General features: G+C 40.1%; 2 protein-coding genes across 3 annotated transcripts; one reads left to right on the top strand and one right to left on the bottom strand.

Moving 5' to 3' along the window:
• The first annotated feature begins 140 nt into the window (after positions 1-140).
• On the top strand, positions 141-7,918 carry wdr20a (WD repeat domain 20a). Of its 2 annotated transcripts, none has more exons than XM_032546840.1 (4): positions 141-431; positions 3,514-3,696; positions 4,314-5,520; positions 7,067-7,918. In XM_032546840.1, the coding sequence occupies exons 1-4, from the start codon at positions 168-170 to the stop codon at positions 7,150-7,152; spliced, it is 1,740 nt and encodes a 579-aa protein (XP_032402731.1). In that variant the 5' UTR covers positions 141-167; the 3' UTR covers positions 7,153-7,918. The 2 variants fall into 2 exon arrangements, with proteins under 2 accessions (XP_032402731.1, XP_032402730.1); XM_032546839.1 differs by having other exon boundaries at positions 4,314-5,630.
• Positions 7,919-8,103: 185 nt separating this feature from the next.
• On the bottom strand, positions 8,104-17,696 carry mok (MOK protein kinase). Its single transcript, XM_032546841.1, is given in 14 exon segments — positions 8,104-10,212; positions 11,062-11,238; positions 11,240-11,248; positions 11,323-11,473; positions 12,006-12,106; positions 12,108-12,180; positions 12,982-13,083; positions 13,159-13,271; positions 13,273-13,338; positions 13,991-14,039; positions 14,119-14,343; positions 14,412-14,501; positions 15,831-15,945; positions 17,259-17,696. Coding segments are annotated over 14 exon segments (1,602 nt in total). The 5' UTR covers positions 17,512-17,696; the 3' UTR covers positions 8,104-10,134.
• Positions 17,697-18,547: the final 851 nt, after the last annotated feature.

Raw genomic sequence — 18,547 nt, 5'->3', positions numbered from 1 at the left:
TACAGGTGTAGTAAATAGGAATACATATATGTGAGAAATAACATTTAAAAGTTGCAGCTTTTGACTTCTCCTTCTTGCAGTTCCGTAGTACCCCGTTAGGGGGAGTGGTGGAGTCGGAATGCCCTCTGTCGTCCGTGCGTAAGATCCGGCCTGGGGGAAAGGGATGAATGTTAATTTCAAAGATGGCGGCGGAGGGAGGAGGGAAGGAGATGAACGAAATTAAAACTCAGTTCACCACTCGGGAAGGCGTCTACAAACTCCTCACTCACTCCGAATACAGCCGTCCCAACAGGGTGCCTTTCAACTCGCAAGGTTCCAACCCCGTCAAGGTCTCCTTCGTGAACGTCAACGACCAGTCGGGTAACGGCGACAGGATCTGTTTCAATGTGGGCCGTGAGCTCTACTTCTACATCTACAAAGGCGTTAGAAAGGTACTGTACTGACTAGACCTGGTGTCAACGAGGATTCAGGCTCTGCTTTCTCAGCTCTTGCTGAAGTTTAGGCTGATCTTTGCGCTGTTGAAGAACTCTGACAGGTGCTTGACTTTCAACTAAGTTAGCATGAGCTAATTAGCTTAGGCTAGGCTATTAGTTAGCAGGCTAACGACTTGCTAAGGCTGCATCTCCACCGTTTTCAGAGGCTAAACTTCTTCTTCAGACTAACTCTATGAGGTTATATGAATATTTTAGGGATAAAGGCGACCTTTTTCCACACACAGCGACCTGGTACGTAAATACATTTGGTTTCAGGTCCAGTTTGTGAGGAAGCTGTTAACAGTTATGCTGTCGACTTGGTTTTGACTGACAGGTGTCGATAACTCCAGGTTTACCAATGTTTGATTGGAGTTTGTGGCGATAAAAGCGTCAGGGTGTTGATACTAATAATATTGAATCATAATTGTATAATGAGGTTAATTGGTTAAAGACAAAACAACCTCGTGTGTAACACAAAAGACAAGAAAAAACTCAAGAATGATCACAGTAACATTTATGATGGCTGGAAGCAAGTATGTTAAACTGCCAAAACAATAAATTTAATCTAAAAGAGCAATAAAACATCTGTTAACTAATACTGATATTGTTTGTAAGATTCAATTAAGTTTTTCACAATACGTCTCTCAAGGCACTTTACAAAAAACCCTTTTCAGTTCAATCACACATACTTTCCAGTTGAACCCAGTTATCAAGCATTTGGTTCAGTTCATTATTTAAATTAGTTCAGTTTTCATCAACTAATAGATTATTTGGTTAAAACAATTCTCAAAACAGCAACGTTCAGTAGTAAATACAAAGCTACATTTCAGGGACTTTCCCAGCTTCAATCAGGTGATTGAAGTATAAATGGCTTTGCAGACTTGCTGATAATAACATATCTAATGAATATGTTGTTTCTGGACAACGTAATGCCAGTAAATACGAGATTATGATTTTACATTGAGCTTCTGGGTGTCGCACAAGGCCGAAGGATGCAGCTGGTGGGAGATTATAGTCAGTTCTTAGTGGTTTGAATAAATGTTGTATTCTGAGTCAACATTAGTGTTGCTGACTTATTAACACCAAGCACAGTGTCTCACTGCTATAATATATGTAGTAATAAAACAATGCAAAACATTTATTTTGTGCTAAATGTTTCAACCACTGGTGGAAAAACACAAAGTGAGGAAAACATCATTAATGTTGCATTGTTCTCTGTTCTGGTGCAACACTTCAAGGCTTCCTTTTGTGTTAGTAAAATATTAAATCAGATTAATTGTAAATAATTAGATCCTGCATTTATTTCTGTTTTCTGTATCTTGGTGTTTTCCAGCTGCTTGGTGTGAGGCAGATCTCAGGCCAGCTGACATTTCTTTATAAAACAGATTTTAAAACTTGATTAAATTTGTTAAAAGAGCAGAGTCATCATTTTTGCTCTCTAAGAAGTTTCTGTTCTATCGGGTGTTAACCGTAAATCATTAATAAATTAGGCAGTTATTGCTGCGGTTATCTACAGTTACTTGTTCACAGCCTTCAGTGATCTTTGTAACGTCTCGTGTGCGTCGGCTGCCGGATTGTTGGACCGATCTTGTTGCACTTTTACAGTTTTTCTTATTGATTTTGTTCCCTGAGTCATTCAGTCTGGATCTTAAGCAATAATTTTCATCTGTTGTTGTTATAGAGTGTAACCTTTACATACTGCTTCTACTTTTATAGCAGCAGCAGTTGTTGTTATTATTCTCCTTGCCTGGTCAGTTTTTTTGATGGATGTCGTGTTCAGCAGTGCAAAAGTTTAAAGTTCATTGTAATCATTTTTTAAGTATAAAATATGGAAAAATGAAACGGAGGATAGAAACTGTTGACGTTTCCAGACTATTTACATTCTAAAATATATTCATGTAAAATAAAATGGACTAAAAGCAATTTAAAACAGAAGAAACAAAGAAAACACAAATTTCTGTGAAATGAACGACTTCTTACCTTTTATTGATTTAATGAAAACCAGCAGGGCACCGATTGCAGTTTTCTGATCGCTGATGTTTCAGGTGGCATTCACATGAACTCCAGTCCGTTTCTCTAAAACGTCCGGTTCGTTTTCTGAGGTGTGAAAGCTAATCGACCTCTGACCTCTGGTCCTCCAAAACTCAGTCTAGGTTTGGTTGAAGGGAACTCTGGTTCGGTTTGATATGTGAACGCCAAGCAGACCAGAGACCGCTCCAAAAGCAGGAAGTGGACTACAGCACAGGGCATTCTGGGTAAATACAACAAGAGCTAACGTGTTAGCCTAGCGCTAGCAGGAAAAATGACTCCTGATCTTTAGCCAAAGACTAAAGAGAAATCCTCCAGCCGCTAAAATCTGACGCCTCCATCTTGTTTCCACCTGGTGAAGAAGAAAGTTGCTCTCAGAGTCTTCAGAGGTTTTTGTGTCGTTTCCTTCAGTGGCTCTTGGTGCAGCGCCCCCACAGGCCAGGAGGGGAACAGGTTTCTCAAAGGGTTTGGTTGGTTTGACACGTATTTATCTAAAAGGTTCAAAATGTGTTTTTCTGATTAAAAAAAAAACAACAACATTTAATCAAGAAAGCTATGAAAGGATTTGTTTGGTTGCTGTGTTGTGATGTAGTCTTTATTCCTTTCTGTGTAAACGCTTGATGAGTCTGAATAATGCACTGAATAATCCCTGGAGGTTTACTTTAACTGAGCACTTAGTGTTGTAAATTAAACTGAAAGGATTCATCGATTATCTTCTAGAAAACAACAAGACAAAGTAGAGCGGAGCTACATGAGGAAGAGATGGACTTATTTTATATTAAATAATGAATTCAGTTGTAATTAAAGGAAATCTAACAGTTTTTTTTCCATAATCAAGATATTTTGGCTGCTTTTAATGAATCCATCATCACCCCAAATATTTATTATTACTATTATTAGCATATTAGCATGCAGAGTGTGAATGCTGCTGTATTCTGTATTGTTCAGGCCTAATTGAGAGATTTTTAAAAATACTACTTCATTAATTTCTTGCACTTCTGTCTGCCCTCAGGCGGCCGACTTGAGCAAACCGATAGACAAGCGCATTTACAAAGGAACGCAGCCCACGTGCCATGACTTCAACCACCTCACGGCCACAGCAGAGAGCGTCTCCCTGCTGGTGGGCTTCTCTGCTGGGCAGGTGCAGCTCATCGACCCCATCAAGAAGGAGACGAGCAAACTGTTCAACGAGGAGGTAGGCAGCCGACCTGATGGTTCCCACTGCTGCTGCTGGCATCTCCAGTCGGATAAAACAACAACGTTTAGCTGCACACTGGTCGTTACCTTTGCTAGATCGATTACTGAAACATTCGTCAACTGATTTAGTAATCAATTAATTGTTAAATGGAGTCTAAAAAAGACAATTTGCTTAATATAAACAAAATTTTTGTAAATATATTGAATTACTCGTATTATAATTTAAAACAAGCTCAATAATTTCCATTTTTATGATTTATTGTTTTTCTCTTTTCTTTCTCTCATTGGATGATAAAAGTCTTCAGTTTGGTGTTTTGGTGTCAACTGGATCTTTTTTGAAGGACAGTTTTGTTCACAGAAACTTCACCATTTACTTTATTGGTTATTTTGAATATTTGAAATGTCTTCCAGATTCAAAGTTCACTATAATTTAAAGTTTATCGATCTATTAGAATGTGTTCTTTCATTAATACATATTCCATGAAAATGGCCTGAACACAATATTATTGCTTATTGTAATAACTTCTGTGACATTTTATCATCCAGGCGTAGTCATCATGCATGTTGCTTCTCTAACCCGATCTTCCTCTCCCTCCCTCGGTTCTGCGCTGCCAGAGGTTGATCGATAAATCCCGGGTGACGTGTGTGAAGTGGGTTCCGGGGTCAGAGAGCCTGTTCCTGGTGTCGCACGCCAGCGGCAGCATGTACCTGTACAATGTGGAGCACACCTGCGGCACGGCGGCGCCGCACTACCAGCTGCTGAAGCAGGGCGACAGCTACTCCGTCCACACCTGCAAGAGCAAATCCACGCGCAACCCTCTGCTGAAGTGGAGCGTCGGCGACGGCGCGCTCAACGAGTTCGCCTTCTCGCCCGACGGGAAGTTCCTGGCCTGTGTGAGCCAGGACGGCTTCCTGCGTGTTTTCAACTTCGACGCGGTGGAGCTGCACGGCACCATGAAGAGCTACTTCGGCGGCCTGCTGTGCGTGTGCTGGAGCCCCGACGGGAAGTACATCGTGGCAGGCGGTGAGGACGACCTGGTCACCGTCTGGTCCTTCTTGGACTGCCGCGTCATCGCCCGCGGACACGGCCACAAGTCGTGGGTGAGCGTGGTGGCGTTCGACCACTACACCACCAGCGTGGAGGAGAGCGACCCCATGGAGTTCAGCGGCAGCGACGAGGACTTCCAGGACCAGGTGGTCCAGTTCGGGCGGGACCGCGCCAACAGCACGCAGTCCCGCCTCTCCAAGCGCAACTCCACGGACAGCCGACCCGTCAGCGTGACGTACCGCTTTGGCTCGGTGGGCCAGGACACGCAACTGTGCCTCTGGGACCTCACCGAGGACATCCTGTTCCCCCACCTGCCCCTGTCTAGGACTCGGACGCACACCAACGTGATGAACGCCACGGGGCCGCCCGCCGGCGCCGCCATCATCTCCTCCAGCAACACTACGAACGGAAACAACGGCAGTTCCAACACACCGGGCGTCACCACGCTGCCGCGCTCCAACAGCCTGCCGCACTCGGCCGGCACCGCCAACAGCACCGCCAAGACTTCTGGCACCGGCGGCGGCACAGGCGGCGGCATTATGGACAGCGCCATCGCCACTGGTGTCAGCAAGTTCGCCACACTCTCCCTGCACGACCGCAAGGAGCGGCACCACGACAAGGACCACAAGCGCAACCACAGCATGGGTCACATCAGCAGCAAGAGCACCGACAAGCTCAACCTGCTGAGCAAGAGCAAAACGGACCCGGCCAAGACGCTGGGCACGCTGCTGTGCCCGCGCATGGAGGACGTGCCGCTCCTCGAGCCACTCATCTGTAAGAAAATAGCACATGAGAGGCTGACTGTACTCATATTTTTAGAGGACTGTTTAGTGACTGCTTGTCAGGAGGGATTTATTTGCACATGGGCGAGGCCAGGCAAAGTGGTAAGTTCTTTCTAACAGGGAGTGTGGGGAGGTTGGAGTGCTGACTTCTCAAACTGCTTCTGTTGGATTCTCCGGTTCTTTTATAGCAACGTTTTTATTTGGCAGGCAGCCAGATCGTCTGGTGAAACTTAAATGTGCAACTGCTTTCATAGGAAGTGTTTGAAACGTTTCGATGAAAACGTCAGAAAAATCATTAAACGGGATGAAATTTGTCAAGTCGCCTGAAAATCCTCAAGCTCAGAATGTGGCTCCTTTATTTTATTTTATTTTTTTCAAAGTTTTCAATTCGAATCTATTCCAAAACCTTGCATCTTTTCTGTTTCCACTGTTCTAGGAGAAAAAACAGAAGATAAACATTTTTCTTCACATTTTCATCTTTTTGTTTTTACTCCCCGTCAGACAAAAATAAGTGTATTTTTAAAGATTGGTTAAATATTACACAGCAAGTGTCAAAAGTGATCAGGTTGCTGCTCTTCTAAAGATGGCCACCAAAATGTGATGCATTTTTTAAAATATGCAAGTGCCAAAATTAACTTCAGTTTTACACTTAATATTTACTGATTAGTTTTAATTTCAGGAAATGTGTTATTTATTTTTGTCCAATGTGTGAAGATTGGTGGATATTCAGGTAATGGAGGTGAAATGGAAATCGTCTCAGATTTGAATAAATGGGAGAAAGAAAATCCAAATTCAACCGAAAATCTAGTCAGATTTTATACCAAAACAGCCAAAGTTTTACCAAAATAATATTCAGAAATGTTCAGGGATCCAGAGGAAGACAAGTAAAAATTCCTCTGCTGTCGTCACGTTATTGAGTTTTGGATAAAAACTCGGCTCAGAAATCAAAATGTTTGAGCAGGTTGGCTAAACTGAGGCCAATATTTATCAAAAATCTCACCGCATTTAAAGCTGTTTGTATTTATTAACTGACAGCAGAGAAAACCTAAATTAACATCCTGATCTGCATAAAGAATATTTAATCTCTGTTCTAAGGAGGAAAAATAAATTTGGCACATCTGACCTGATTGGTTTGCTTTAAAACAGCTGAAATGCCATCAATAAAAACGTTTATTTTGATTCTGGAGTGAAGTAATTTTCAGAAAGCGTCCTGTTCCGACTGACTTCAAGTGATTTGTTTTTAGAAAAATTCCCATGATGCTTCAGGTCATATTTCAGCAGAAACGATGAGTTAAACCCCTGAAATGACAAACTGAACTGCAATAACTCTGATTACCAGTTCAGTTAATATATTTTTGTGAACTGTTAACATATAATATCCAGACGTGTGAAGCATTGAGGGAGCGGACGTAGAGTCAGGAAGTGCCTTGGTGATGAAAAACTCCCGTTATTCCCAGACGTTTGATGGAAAGTTGGGCTGTTTTGTTGCTTGATTTCTGACTTTCCCAATGCAAATCTCCTTGTTTTCCTTTTTCCAGGGTTTATTGTCATCCCAAAACCAAGCCAGCTCTCCCAGTGGAACAGTAGTATAGCCAGAATATTTCTGCTGCAACCCAGAGTCTGATGCTGCTCTTCACCTGCAAGCATTGCAAGTTTTCCTGTTTTCTTTTATTCCCGGTTCTGCTGTTCGTCACTGGAGTTAGAGGAGCGCCGCGACCTTTTTGCCGTCGCACCGCTCCTCTTTTCTACTCACTTTGAACACATTTTAGATTTTTTTTTTTATTAATATAATTGTCAGATTTGTCAGATCTCAGACTGTTATCCAGACGGTTTATTTCGTTCAGAACCACCGACTGAAATACACATTTTGGAACAACTTCATTAAAAAAACATTACGTCCATCTTTGTTTCTCCCACCACTTCTGTCTCCTGTGACTAGAAATCTCCCCATTAATGACTTTGCACTGATTTTCTTTAGTTTTTTATACTCTGATGGAGACGGCGGAGGGTTGGCTGCCTTGTTGCACTCAGGCTGAAGGCGGAACGCTGCAATCAGTCTTTTTAAAGGAAAAATGGTTTGCACTTAAATTAGTTTATTAGAAGAAAATAATGGCTTTACATTGTTGGGTGTGCTAAGAACTTACAAATGGCTAATACAGTAGGTGAAGAAAATGCTAAAAAAATATTAAAACCTTTATCTATTGAGCATTTATTTTAATATTATTTCAGATTCAAATCTGCTCTGTATCATAATGTGTATATTGTAATTAACTGATTTGATGGGGGCCTAAGCAAACTACCATTACTCCAGTGGAAGTTTTGTCATTGATAGTTATATTTCTAAAGCCTAAAGTATACATATTAATAATATTAAAATAATCTTGAATATATTGTGTTCTGGTGGTTTATTTCTCTGCACTGACATCATTTTGTGTTAAAAAAATATTTCAAGTTTAATCACCAACAATGTAGTTTAAAAAAAAAAACAACATTTTACACAACAGCAGCTTTATTTCATGTTTTGCTTGAATTGTCTTTATTTTCACATTATTAAAATGAAACTTTTTCACACTGATTGCTGATAAAATCAAAGTTTTATTCAGTTCATATCTCATCAGTGTCACTGTTTGCCTTTTTGAGGCTTAGTAGATTAATGTCAGTATAATACTCGCAGTGCCTTGCAAAGGTTTTCAAACCCATCAAACTTTTCCATCTTTTGTTGCACAACAGCCAAAAACTGGAAAAGAAAAGCTTTTTACTTTTTTACTAATAAATTCAATTCAAAATACTTTGACTCCAAAGGAAAATAAAAAGAAAATTAACTGAAGTCACCTAATTAATATTCTGTTATTTAATCAAAAGTGTAGATAAGCCATAAAATTTGAAAAGTGCGGCATGCACGTCTGTCTCAAATATTTTCCCTCCAGGATTATCCTGGAGTTAGGTCTGCCCATTTTCCTATCCACTGCGACGTTTTCCTGTCTGCACATCCCCTCAGCATCATGCTGCCACTACCGTGTTTCACTGTTACAAGTTGAAAGTGATGAATCATATTTTTTCCACTTTGTTTTTCATCAAAATCCATGGAAATGTGGTGAAGTTTAAGGGTGTGAATACTCTGACGGCACTGCAAGTAATTTTACTCGAACAATTTGTGTGGAAAATGATTTGTATTGCTGATTTCCTCATCACGCTCCACACCACACAGGAAGTCACAGTTATTATTCAAACTCCCTCAAGTTTGGAGTTTTTGCTGCAAACCAGCCATGAATAATCCCAGCAGGCGCCTCACACGAGTTTAAACCTAAAATGTTCATTGGGTAAAAAATGAAAATCATTTGTGAGATATTACTGAGATGTAAACACGTAAAATATGGACCACGTTTCACAAGACAAAACAGGGGGTTATATGGTAATATGTTCAGGTTCAGGGGCCAAAAGTGCCACAATACAACAATTACAAAAGCAGATCTGTTTAAAATGATAAATAAAATAATTACATACAATTAAAGTTAATAAGTTAATCATTGTTTGTTTGGCTGCGTTCACACAGCAGGTACTGATCAATTCCGAGTTTCTTTATCCATGCTACAAATTAAATGCGACCGCAGACTTCTGCGTGAACGGTTTTGCGACCCTCGTGCGCAATAGAACATTGACGTCACACAGCAGCGCATTGTTTACGGAAGTAATAATGGACGCCGCCGTCTATCATTCTAAAAATGTTCAGCCGATAACGTCGTCACAAGAGGAAAGTAAAGGGATTTGCATTCGTAATCTGCTGCTTTGTGAACGTAGCCTGACGTCTACATACGTCATCTAATACTGAGATTTGATTGGTTGAGCTCCACAGCAGATTCCCAGCAGACCAATCAGCTCTTCTCTAACACTGTCTTTCGCTGTTTGACTGTTGAATTACTTTATTCACTATTAACATGTAATTAATTTAAATATTAGAACAATTAAATATAAATTGAGTATTTTATAATCGTAAAAATGTAAGTCAGATGAGGATCAACAGGAAAGTTTTAAAATGATTATTTTATTCATTAAAGGGAGAAAATCTCTCCAAACCAACTCGGCATAATGAGAGAAAGTAATAAACCGTGAATCAACTGAGATCAACCACATTTCATGATTTTATTGGAGTGACCTAGTCAAAGTCTGCACTCTGATGTGTCAAATTTAAAACAATGCAGCAAAGATTGGATTGATGTTTCTCGTCCGTCATGTAAAATACTAATTTTTATCATGATCACTTAATAGCTGCTAGTTTTAAGGGGTTGATCACTTTTTCACTCAGAACCACGTATATTTATACTTTAATCGATGAAATAATCATTAAACACTATTCCGGTTTCTTGTTATAACAAAAGAGCAAAAACAAAAGAAATCTGTAGGGGGAGGGAATTCTTTTCCACAGCATTGTAATAACTGAATAATTTATTTATTGAATTGCAGGCACATTTGGCCGTCCATCCCAGCAGTAACTGAGAAGACGGCAGCTTGTTGTGTAGCAGGTTCCTCTGGGTTTTGGCTCCATTTTGCGGGTCGGTCCGGTTCAAGCAGGCGGATTTTAATCTGAAACTCGCCTGGATTTTGGCTCTCAGGTTTCTCCTTCTTTCCGCTCCACAGGTGGCATGCAGAAGGTCTTCACGGTTATGCAAGGCATCTCATCCTCGGGCTGTGGAGAGAAGAAGGTGACAGGATGTTTTTCTGCTTACAGCTGCAGCAGCTTTCCTGATATGAAAAGACTCAACTGGGGCCTGAACACACGGAGACGAACGCGGTGAAAACATGAGGAACCAAACGACATAATGCAGCGGCAATGAAAATGGTGTGGCACTGTGACTCTGCCAGAGAACAACACCAACAACGCACAACGGCAGCGTTGCCAGATTGGGCAAGTTTCTGTACAATTAATCATTTTTTAAGTGCCTGGAATTATGTCAAAATTGGTAAAGAAAGTGTCACTATGTGGTGGAAAACAGAAATCCCTGATGCAACTTCATGATCTAGAATGTGCAACGGTGTGTTATCACCATTGCGGATAAAAAAAAAGTATAATTTTCTGCCAAAATTTTGACCTTTATCTCAGAAATGTTCTAGAAAAAAAACAAGGATTTTTCTGAGTTTCAAAATTTCAACATTTTCAACTTTTAAAACTCTAAATTTCTGAGATGGATCTAAAAATCTTTGAGTTTCTTTTGACCAAATTTTCGACTTTTCAAACTCAGCAGTGTTTTAGTTTCTTTTTTCTCCCTACAATGGCCCTCGTAACCATCAGGACTTGGCACCACAAAAAATGAGATAAAATAAATTAAAAAAAGTTAACATTTGTCAAGTCATCGTTTAAAAAAGACAGGCTTGCATGGCCACATGGAAACATGAAACCAGCTGAAATGTATTTGGTTTTAAAACTGATTGTTTCTGGTCTCAAGACACCCAATCCGTGCGGACGCTCAGCCTAAACTACTAAAAACCTTTACGGATTCACCTAAAGTCGTCTCTGTGTGGTCGGGGCCTTGAGCACCTGTGTCTGGCACTTTTTTGGCGAGATGGGCGGCAGTGTCGGCTTGTGGTTGAAGGTAAAAGCAGGAATAGCAGAGAAAGGGAACGGAAACTGATGTCCGTGAGCAGCCATGTTGAGTCTGGGCAGCTGCTCCGGGTGGGGGGCGTTCCTCCGGCTCTGGGTGTCTGCCGCTCGCTTCAGGGTTGTGCTGAGGAGAGACGCAGCTTTTCACTGATTCATCCGTTTCTCAGGCCTGACCTGCTGGGTTTGTTAAAGGCTTACGTTTACTAGAGGCGTCTGTCTGGGGTGTCTTCCTCTCAGCTGTTTGCCCAGTTTGGTCGGTCGCCAGGTGTGCGCCAACTTCACGATGTTTCCCTTCCCGTCCACATTCTCAGAGATCCTCTGAAGCGTCTCTGATTTCTTCTCTCCCATCCTGAAACACAAAACCAACAGTTTTCTTCTTAAAGATGGCCTATTATGCTTCCTTGAACAGGTTAGGTCTATGAGCTGCCAGACAGCACAAAATTGTTCTTAGATAATTAGATTTCAGTCAGCTCAGTTCTGCCTATTTTTAGCTGTTTTAGGGTGTCTTGTCACTTTAAATCCACAGAAGCTGCTGATGGCCACGCCCCCCTTATCAACATTTACACACCTGAAAATGGCTGAAACAGATGCTCAATTATACAGCCATCCATATTTGAAAAGCATTAGCAGAGCTTCCTGCACAACCAACAAGAATGCAGCAAATGATTTCTGGATGTTAAGTCAGCAACAAAACACTTATGTCTTCCAGCAGCCATTGTACAGCGGATAGAGTGGTAAAACCAGCTGACCAAATGTGCAACCTTGGGTTGCTAAGTAATGGGCTGGACCTCTGCAGAATGTGCCAATTTTTTTTTTAGCAATTTAATAGTTAAAATAATCGACAGATTAATCAATATATAAAGTAATGGTTAGATTTGCACCGGATTTCCCTGAAGTAGGTGTGCTTCAGAGCGGTGTCTGCGGAGATGCGCTCGTCCGGGTCGTAGGCCAACATCTGATAAAGCAGAGAGATGGCTGGCGCCTGGGCAGCTGGGCAGCAGCCGCGAGATGCCCGATCCTTTCTTCGGAGGGAAGTTGAATTGCATCGCTCTCGACCTAACAGCAGGAAAAAAGTGAGTTAGATCTACTGACTCTATGTCTATACCTGCCACCTTTATCACGTTTTGACTGATTACAACCAAAAACCAGAGAATTATGAGCATCATGGTGATGAAACAGCATTTTATGCAAAATAACTGTTTGTGGCAATATTAGGGCATCACTTTTGTATTTATACTTGTGCACAGAATAAAAGTGTTAAAAACATATGCTGTGTATATTGTACAGTGGTGGGCAGACTTCCACTAATACACTAGATTCGCATTTAGTGCTTTAACATTTTGCTAACCTTGAAAACAATTAGCAAACTTAGCTTCCCCTAAATTAATTATTTTTTTTAAATTCTAAAGCACTAATTTACTTTGCTGTTTTGTAAACTGTCAGCCGAATAAAGTTCAACATCTGTTTTATTATAATTCTTCAAGTTAGATGTTCATATTCAGCTCCATTTCCTCTCCTTATGTTTCCTTTTTATTTTTAGAGAAACCTTATTGAGCATCTGGCAAGAATACAACAAACAAATGAAGTACACAGAAAAATATGTAACCTGCTGCTGACACATGGTGTGTGTGAACATGACTGGAATTAGCACTTTAGCATTAGCAGAACTAACGTCTCTGATTAGCATTACTAGCTTTTCAGTCAGCGATGCCCAGCACTGATTGAACGCACAGAAATAAGAAATGTTTTATGCATTACAAAGTTTACTGGAACTTTGTGGTAGAATGTGGAAAAAAAAGCATAAAAAGTCAAAACGGTGTGAATACTTTTGAACAGTCGACCAGTCCTTGGACTCACTGTTTGAACTTCTGCAGCAGACTTTGATCCGGCGTCCCCAGCACGTTGTGGATCTTGGCCACCTGGTCCAACTCGTTGGCTCCAGGGAAGAGAGGGTGCAGGCTGAAACACACACACTGGGTCAAGCCCGTCCCGCGTGGGGGACACACCGGGGACAGGCAGACACAGTCTCCTCACCTCAGGATCTCAAAGAAGACGCAGCCGGCGCTCCAGACGTCCATCTTCTGGGTGTAGTAGCCGTCGGTCAGGAGGCACTCCGGCGCCCGGTACCAACGCGTGGAGATGTACTCAGGTGTGCGGCGGCTTGGAGTACACACTGCGACACGAGCCGAAGTCGCCCAGCTTCAAAACGTTTTGCTGCAACTCAGAAGGAAATAAGTGACATGTTTCCTGAAATTTGACTCTTTGGTTTTGATACACCTGTGTTGAAATGTTGGGGACATTTAATGAGTTTTTACAGATCTGCTGAAAAAACAAAACGCTGCAATAAGTCGGTCCAAAGGTTTATGTGGGAGGAGGGACAGATTATGACCAGGTAACATCTGTCTGGACTGAAGTTCTCCAGATCCCACAGACTGTGAACACATCTCTTCAAGTGAGCCCAGTCAGATTTAGCTCTAGACTTTGACTAGGCCTTTCCCAAACTAATTCCTTTTGTTGATTTAGACGTAGCTTAGACTTGTGAGATGGAGAAAAATAAAATCCCTCCTCATCTTCAGGATGGATGGATGGATGGATGGATGGAGGGAGGGAGGGAGGGAGGGAGGGAGGGAGGGATGGATGGTTGAATGGATGGATGGATGGATGGATGGATGGATGGATGGGTGGAGGGATGGATGGGTGGATGGATGGATGGTTGGATGGAGGGTTGGATGGATGGATGGATGGATGTTGCAGCTGTTTTGTTTACGTTTCATGACAGTTAAATTGTTTTTAAATTGTTTTACTCTATAAAGTTGTTGGGTGTCTGAACTTTTCAGAGCCGCTGTAAACACTTCAGTGATTTTACCTTGATGAGAATATTTTCAGGTTTTACATCTCGATGAAAGATCCCACACCTGTTAAAAAGTAAAAACAAAATCTCAGGTGTAAATTTAGATTATTTGAATCTAATCAGACGTGTGTTTTGTGCTGCACCTGTGAATGTGCTCCAGGGACCTGCACAGCTGGTACATGTAGCTCTTCACTGTCTGGTCAGGCAGAGGCGTCCTCCTTCCTGCAGAGCCACAAACCTCCTCTAAGCACATCCAGCTCCAGGGAGGACAGAAAGCGTCTTCCTGAGCCGTCCTACCTTGAATGAGCTCATAGATGTTCATCTCCATCAGTTCGCATATCAGAGAGACCGTTCCTGTTCCTTTGTCACTGAAACATTGGGTATAATTAGTACGACCCACATGGCAGGTGAATATGTGGCTGTGAGGAAGACTCACTATATCAGCTCATGCAGCTGGATGATGTTGGTGTGAGGGCTCAGCCGCTTCATTGCCTGGACTTCCCGCAGATTGTTGGCCTTTTCCAGACTTCAAATCAAATGATGCTCATATTAGTGGAGCAGATAACTGAATATTTCAATTATATTGAACATATAATTTCATATGAGGATACAAGAACTATGTATTAGCATAAATATTTTGCTTGCTTGTTTAAAAAAAAAACACTGAAAAATTCAAGATGGCGTCCATTTTTCAAGATGGTTGTCAAGGAAAATTTATTCTTGCACTAAATTTGACAATATTTATCATAGAGTAATATATTTGGTATCAAATCATAATTGTTGCCATCAAAATAATTTTTAAACAATATTTTTTTTTGATTTTCAAGATCTCCACCATGGTTGTAATTTTTTTGTTTGCTTTTTTTAAAAAAATTTTTTTACTAAAATTACCAATTAGATGAATTTGTTTGATGTCAAATCACAGCCTAGATATTTTTGAACCATAGAAATCCTACATACTTCCTTGATCTAGTGTTTCCTTTTCCTGGTGGACATTTTTAATAAATGGCCACCATTGTTGTAATGGAGAATATGTGTTTACACAGCTAACCAGATGGTTAGGTTTACTAACCACTAGCTTGCTGAACAAGAATCTTGGCTGCGCTAATGCTAAACTGCTAGCCGCTAGATGCACACAAAATAAGCGATAGGTATCGCTAAACACATAAAAAAATTAGCGAAAGCCAATTCCAAAAAGCTAAATTATTATTATTAAACATTAGTGGAAGCTAACACTAATCTGCTACCTACATAAAAAAACTAGCAGACGCCATTGCTAAACATATTTTAAAAAATTAGCGCAAGATAACTGTGACCATTAAGATGACTGCCACAAAGTTTGCCATAAACTATCATCTTTGCTACATGTTACTTTAATAACACTTTAATATCACCATTTGCTAATTTTATGTTATTATGTTTAGTTCTGCTCTTTGTGCTTCCTTCAATTGCCTGCCTGGGAGTAAATGAAGTTTTTAAAATTGGATTGAATTAAAGTTTTATGAATAAGTTCACCACAGTTGAAAACATAAGATGTGACATAAAATTAATCAAAGTCATGAAAATACACAACATTTTATGGCAATAATTGGTTTAAAGGCTTGGAAACGGTGGCCATCTTGAAAAATGGCTGCCATCCCGAAATTCAGGAGGCTAATGAGAAAGATGAAAAACATGCGACCTAAGGGGTGAACATACAAACGTTTATGCTTATGTCCACACTTAAAATACATTTACGGTAATATTCTGCACTATATTAAATTATATAAAACATTCTTCAACTAATGTACAACTTCAAAGTGCAAAGTTGAAATAATAAAATCCATATTAATCAGAATTTAAAGTGAAGACATACCTGTTAATTGTCTGCTTCATGGTTTTACACGCATAAAACTTTCCATCTTTAAGGTTCTGAGTTTTCAGCACCTCAGAAAAGGTGCCCTCTCCAATTTTCTTGATTATTTTATAACCTACAGTCATGGTAATAATAAATAATCATGTTAATCCATAACAGTACAAACACATCATAAAGACAGATTCAAATACATACAGTCACCTTCTGTCATTATTATGAAACAACACAAATTCAGTTGATAATGTTATTTTAAAAAAACCTCATCCTGAGCAAGCATGTGGCAACAGTGGAAAGAAACAACGCCCCTTAGCAGGAAGTGAGTTGAAAAGGTTTAGAAAGCAGACACAATCAATGTGTAACCCCTCAATCGATGGACAAGTTTTCAGCTCATCGGTTCTGATCAGCAGGTCAAGTCCTGAAAAACCTCATTTTGTCCTGTTCATTAAATTAACTAAAAACGGTTTAGGTTTTTTGATTTTTAGATTTTGGTGAGAAAGAATTGTGTCTCTGGTCAATTTGTTGTTGGTTCTCCAAAGTATTGACAGCAGAGGTGCCAAAAATTTGCCACAGGTTATTTGGTTTGTCACATTTTGGTACTAAAGAGTCATTCATTCACGATTATTTTGAGGATTTTTACACATCTTTACCAGGTAAAACAATACATTTGTCCATCTACAACAAATAATACTTTAAATCCCTGAACCTATGACACATTTGTTCTGAATGACATGCTCACTTGGTCATTTTGAGGCAGATTTATTAGTTGAAATCTAAATTATTCTTACTGTATTTTATTTATTTTGTTATTGTTATTATTTTTAAAGCGACCTTTCCCACTCAGTTTTACTGCCCCAGTGGAAGGAGGGCGAACACTCACCAAAAATACATATTTAATTTTGAATAAAAACAAAATCAAAACTAGTTTTTGTCGCTTTATCCATTTATTTCTCTTTATCTGCTTCCCACACAGAAACGTGCATTATTTGAAGTAAAAATGAGAAACTTCAAGCAGTTAAATTATGAAAAATAAACCGGTCAGCCTTTTTTTTTTTTGTACTTACAGTGCATTCCTTTGATTCTGTCCTTATGCATTTTAATCGGGTATCAATAGTCAGCGTATCTAGATAGAACATGTCATAAAAGCTCTAAAAAGAGGCGGAAATGGTCTGATTGGAGCTAGCTTAGCCCCGCTGCTGCGCCCTGTTAGCTGACCGTTGCCTTGGTAACGGAGCACGCCTTCGCCCTCCGCGCTGACCTGAAGAGGAGACGGGAACTCTGACAGGAGGTCTAACCGCCGCAGCAGCCCGGACCTTCGGCTGGAAATATTACACTTTAAAGGCACAATAACCGCCCTCCTGCGGGATAAGCTTTGTTAATCACTGCAGGCCCAGATATCAGACCGAACCGAACCTTTATTCGCAGTCTTACCTTTTCTCCAGAGGTGGCTCGTGACCAACGCCTCTGACGTTTTCTCATTGGGCTGCAGGTTGTTCAGCGTTTCCACGCCGCAGTTCCGCACACTGTTAATCCAGTCCGTGTCGGGGGTTGTCCTGCACGCATTTCTCAGGCTTGCCCTGTTCTTCAAGTCAATGAGCCAGTTGGAGTAGCGCATCATTGGTGCACACAGACAGGTGAAGAGCAGAACATGAGCCCGCTGATTTACAGGAATGAAGCGGCTCATTCACTGGGTGAATAAAAGCAGCATTACGCTCCCAGACGCCTGTTCATGTCGGGTACAAAGCTTTCTATTCACCGATGCTGACTGATGCGAGTAAAAGGCGTGGACCGTTTCATTTTTGCACCCAATGGGCTTCCGTAAAAATCTGTTTAAGGGTTGGGAGGCGTGAGCGCGTTTGCCATATTGTGAATGGCAAGTTCTCCTTGGAAACTCCAGAGTTGGGTTTTCAGAATAAAATAAACACACATTTTGATTCATATTTAAATAAAATATAAATGTCGATTTTAGAATGAATATTGTAATAACTGAGATTAAATGAAACATTTTGGTAAATCAATATGAATGCAGTTAAACTGACCTTAATTTAGCACACTACATCATAAACTGTGTTTAGATTAGCTTGAAGCATCAAACTCATTTTCATTTCGAGTCGCATCAGGATCATGAATGTCCTCAAAGGGCCGGTGGTGGTATTAATAAAACGATTTGTTAACAATTTGTTAAATGTTTAACATTTAACTAAACATTTTTACATGTTAAATGTGTAACATGTAACATTTAACATTGTTACATGTTAAATGTAAAACATTGTGAAACATCTGTGAAACATTTTATAATTTTAGAAACGTTTTATAAAGAAACATTTTATAAAATGTTTCACAGTTGGAGATCGATTAGTATTTCTTAAAATGTAACAAGTTTTATCTTTTCACATTGATGTAATTTGGTCCTATATAAATGAAAACAGATTTGATTTGACTGATAAAATTATATTTAAGCACACAACTGTTATCATAAAGTTGACTTTATTTAAAGCTCAAAAGCCTTCAGGGTCACATAAATAGTTATGGCCTTGAGTTTGGCACCTGTGGCTTCAGCCTGAAACCCTTTAATCTTTATTATTATTATTATTATTATTATTATTATTATTATTATTATTATTATTATTATTATTATTATTATTATAGAACCAGCATAAAACCTGCTCTATGGACGTTTCCGCAAATATACCCCTCACCTCACAATATGGCGTCGACGT

This window comes from Xiphophorus hellerii, chromosome 19 (genome assembly GCF_003331165.1).
Source record: "Xiphophorus hellerii strain 12219 chromosome 19, Xiphophorus_hellerii-4.1, whole genome shotgun sequence".
Lineage (NCBI taxonomy): Eukaryota > Metazoa > Chordata > Actinopteri > Cyprinodontiformes > Poeciliidae > Xiphophorus > Xiphophorus hellerii.
The sequence above is the reverse complement of the archived record's forward strand: the minus strand, read 5'-3'. Positions and strand labels throughout refer to the sequence as shown.